The 2,018-nt window shown below is 38.6% G+C and overlaps 1 protein-coding gene across 1 annotated transcript; it reads left to right on the forward strand.

Annotated features, from left to right (window-relative positions):
* Window positions 1–939, forward strand: LOC145483176 (beta-4C adrenergic receptor-like). The gene has a single exon (XM_081461764.1). The coding sequence runs from the start codon at window positions 1–3 to the stop codon at window positions 937–939; it is 939 nt and encodes a 312-aa protein (XP_081317890.1).
* Window positions 940–2,018: the final 1,079 nt, after the last annotated feature.

Raw genomic sequence — 2,018 nt, forward strand, 5'->3', positions numbered from 1 at the left:
ATGGCAGCACCAAACTTCACTGGAGATGGACAACGGAAAACTTTCGAAGAATTATTTTGTTCGCCCGATTTAACTGCTGGACTGCACGGCCATTTGACATTTCTTTCAGTTTTAAACTCTTTCTTGTCCGTTACTGCATTTCTTGGGAATGCTCTGATCCTAATTGCTCTTCACAAGGAGTCTTCGCTTCATCCGCCGTCCAAACTCTTGCTTCGTTGCCTTGCAACAACTGATCTCTGTGTTGGTCTTACTGCAGAGCCTCTGGTTGTTACCTGTTGGATGTCTGTGGTGAATGAACATTGGAATATTTGTCCTCACCTTATAGCGGCAAATTTTATAATGGCTTATATTTTGTGTGGAGCGTCAGTCGGAACTCTGACTGCAATAAGCGTAGACAGACTTCTCGCCCTGTTGTTGGGACTGAGATACAGACAAGTTGTAACTTTAAATCGGGCCTACGTGATCGTTTTTACCTTATGGATTTTGCCCGCTGTCCTTTCAGCAATGTACTTTAGGAATCCCCTTATAACCATTTGGTATGGCATCATCTATATACCACTGTGTCTTATAATCTCTATTTTTTCTTACACAAAGATTTTCTTCACCCTCCGTAATCATCAAAATCAAGTTCAAGGCCATGTTCAACAACCGAACCAAACAAATCAACTGCACATAGCGCGATATAAAAAGGCAGTGTCCGTTGCAATATGGCTGCAACTGACGCTGGTCGCTTGTTATCTTCCCTATGGCATAGTGGAGGCTTTGTGGGCTAGGAGTGGAATACCTGCATCTCTTTATCTTGCTGGGGCTTATACAGCCACTTTAGGTTTCTTAAACTCGTCGTTAAACCCGATTCTTTACTGTTGGAAACTAGATGAAGTCAGACAAGCGGTGAAGGACACGATCAGACAAGTGCTTTGCCTTTGTTTTTCGAGTTAGTTGTTGTAGTGCAATATGGTGAAAAGTTAATGATGTTTTAAGACTGGGATTTTGAAAGTTCTCGTGAGCATTGTCTGAAATTAAAAGGGGTGCTTACTCGTTTTGATATATCAGTATGAAATGTTTCTCTAGCAATTAGATAAACAAGGAGAAAGTTTTCATCATTGCTGTAAATAAAAAAGTTGTTTCAAACTGTAAGTTTGCAACTGCGAATAGAGATGAAAAACAATAAACTGCCATTTTTTTACTGCGTGGACTACATCACACAAAATACAGTCATAAAATTAGACATTTGGTGCTTTTTGATGTTTTCTTTTTTATAACACAGGCAGAAAGCGTGGAGTTCTTATGAGATGGATGAGTTATTCCGACACGAAATGTCTTGTACGACGTAAGACAAAAATTATGTACTTAATTTTTAGAATGACCCGTCTCGAGTTCAGCCTGACTCTGGTGTTTCCATGATTCGTCTTTAGTTGTAAAACTTACGGAATATTCACAAAATAATTTATTATAGATTTAGCGAATAAGACAAGGATACTGTGGGATGCGTAATGAACACTCAGGCGGGCGTTATTTGAAAATTAAGACTTAAATTGAGGCTTAAGATAAATTTCATTTTTTGGAACATGCAAAATTGTGGAAATTTTGTTTTATGGATGGCGCATATTTCTGCAGCTGCCAGTGCAAAATGAGTTCACTACTAGCATACAGAAATTAAAATCGACAGATGGGATGTGCTTTTAGGTGAAGCAGTATTTTATAATGAACATAAAATTTGGAAGCTACACTGTATTCAGTGATAGAACATACATCTGCTTAGAATTTGAGAATTGAATTGAGGTGAGCGGCATTCTTGTTAAACTTTTCAAACCGTGCTATTAAAAACAATGGATTGTGTTGCAAACGTCTTTCTTTCGAGACAGCTTATCCGTCTTTAATATGAATTGAAGCGTTTATTTATTGAACGAAGATCGACTTCTAGACTTAACAAACGTTCTTGCACCCTGTAACCAAAGCCTTTTCTTACGGTACCTATCCTTTGTACCGAGAAAAGACTCTGCACGAATCGTGCCAAG

Source organism: Orbicella franksi, chromosome 3, assembly GCF_964199315.1.
Source record: "Orbicella franksi chromosome 3, jaOrbFran1.1, whole genome shotgun sequence".
Lineage (NCBI taxonomy): Eukaryota > Metazoa > Cnidaria > Anthozoa > Scleractinia > Merulinidae > Orbicella > Orbicella franksi.

What these genes read in the sequence shown, in the direction of transcription:
- LOC145483176 (XM_081461764.1), top strand. Translation starts at nt 1, where the DNA reads ATGGCAGCACCAAACTTCACTGGAGATGGACAACGGAAAACTTTCGAA.